The 2,074-nt window shown below is 38.2% G+C and overlaps 1 protein-coding gene across 1 annotated transcript; it reads left to right on the forward strand.

The window, feature by feature from the left end:
• Positions 1 to 778: 778 nt before the first annotated feature.
• Positions 779 to 1,874, forward strand: LOC111881835 (uncharacterized). Its single transcript, XM_023878225.1, has 3 exons — positions 779 to 1,226; positions 1,312 to 1,613; positions 1,755 to 1,874. Exons 1-3 carry the CDS (start codon positions 779 to 781, stop codon positions 1,872 to 1,874), a joined length of 870 nt encoding a protein of 289 aa, XP_023733993.1.
• The last annotated feature ends 200 nt before the right edge of the window (positions 1,875 to 2,074 follow it).

Genomic DNA, 2,074 nt, shown 5'->3' on the forward strand with positions numbered 1-2,074 from the left:
TTTATACGTTAATATATGGAGACATTTCTAGGGTTAATATGACAAAAGTCCTATGTTTTTTGCACTAAATTGGAAAAAGCCCTGAATTTAATTTTTCATTTAATGTGACCACGATATTTTCTTTGAATTATCGTTTGAGGGCAAAGAGCAGGTTACTAGCAAGTAACCTATACCATCCGGTCACCACAAAGCTATTCCGTAGCCATCACCTTTCACGAACCATCACTGCTAAAGGGTTTTTTCATGCATTCGAGAAGGTTTTGACGCTGCGAAGAGTTTCACAGTCCCTAATTTCGCAACTTGAAGCTCCAAAATCGTTGGTGAAGTAAGGTTGGAGTAGAAAGATACATGTATGGAAACAAGAATTGATGATTATGAGGGTGGTTATCTTCGTCTATGGAGTTCCAAGTTTGAACTAACAAGTTGTTTTTTTGTTTTTTTTATGAAACAGATGGCTTCTACTTCTGGAACTAAGAAGCCTAAAGGGCCTAAGCTCCCTAACAAGACATATCTTCCAGACTCTGACTCCGATGAAGATGCATTTAACTTTAGCTTCTTGGATTTTTCTGAAGAAACTTTCAAAACCCCCTCAAGACTATGTGATGATCAGTTTCTTAACTTATTGTGTGATGAAAACATATTAAGGAGTATTGATGGAATGGTAGATGATGGAGACATTCCTGGTGTTTAAAAAAAAGAGCATGCCCACTTAGACGAGGACGATGAAGATGTTGGTGTGGAGTATAGGGTGCATGATCCCAATGTTGACTGGAAAGAGATGAGGCCCCGATTAGGAGACTGTTATGAATCCCCTGCTCAACTCAGGTTTGCTTTAACTAACTATGCAGTCCATGGAGGGTACCAACTTTATTTTGAAAAAAGGGATAGGGTGAGGGTTATAGCTAAGTGTGGTAGTGGAACCAGGGACAACAATGATAATAACAAAATGCAGTGTCCATTTAGGGTTGCAGCTGGATGGAAATACAATGAAAGAACATTCCAGATAAAATTTTGTAATGAAATGCATCTGTGTGCTAGGAATTATCATTTTGGTTCCTTAGTTACTAGCAGTTGGTTAGCCAAACACTATCTGAAAGATGTAATCATGGAGCCCATGATGACATTGCTAGAGATGCAAGCAGATGTGCTACAAAGGTTTTCAGTGAGTGTATCTCTTGGTCAATGCCAAATAGCAAGGGCTACTGCAATGGGGATGATAGAAGGAAGTTAGAAGACCACTATGCCAAGGTTTGGGACTATGCAGCTGCACTTAGGTTGAGTAATTTGGTACAACTTGCTTGGTGGGGGTAGAAAGTAATCTGGGGTTTAACTATTTCAAAAGGTTTTATGTTGGCTTTAAGGCTTTCAGAGATGGATGGAGCAGAGGATGTAGAAGGGTAATAGGACTAGATGGTAGTTTCTTGAAGGGGCAGGTTAAGGGGGAGATTTTAACTGCTATTGGGAGGGATGTAGACAATCATGTCTACCCAATAGCATGGGCAGTTGTGAATGTTGAGAATAAGGACAACTGGACCTGGTTCATTGATAATTTGGTTGCTGATTTGGATCTTGGTGCTGGCAATGGATTGCTTGTTATCTCAGACCAACACAAGGTACCATAACATACACTAGTATACAATATATATATATATATATATATATATATATATATATATATATATATATATATATATTTGTATGTTACAGTCATTAATATTTACATGTGTTGTGTTGTGTTTGTTTGTTAATTATAGGGACTTTTACAAGCTGTGGCACACCTACTCCCTCATGTTGAGCACAGACAATGTGCTAGACACATCTTTGCAAACTTTAGAAAGAAATTCACAGGATTAGAGCTAAAGATTTTGTTCTAGGAAACTGCTATGAGTACAGTGGAAGGGGAGTTTGTTGCTACAATGGAGAAGATAAAGAAGATAATAGAAACAAGATACACCTATCTTATGGCAAGGAAACCTGAAACTTGGTGCAGAGCCTTCTTTTCTCATGGGTATGCTTGTGAAGTAGTAGAGAATGGGATTGCAGAATGCTTCAATGCCATGATCAAACAAATAAG

The sequence above is a fragment of the Lactuca sativa genome, chromosome 5 (genome assembly GCF_002870075.4).
Source record: "Lactuca sativa cultivar Salinas chromosome 5, Lsat_Salinas_v11, whole genome shotgun sequence".
Taxonomy (NCBI): domain Eukaryota; kingdom Viridiplantae; phylum Streptophyta; class Magnoliopsida; order Asterales; family Asteraceae; genus Lactuca; species Lactuca sativa.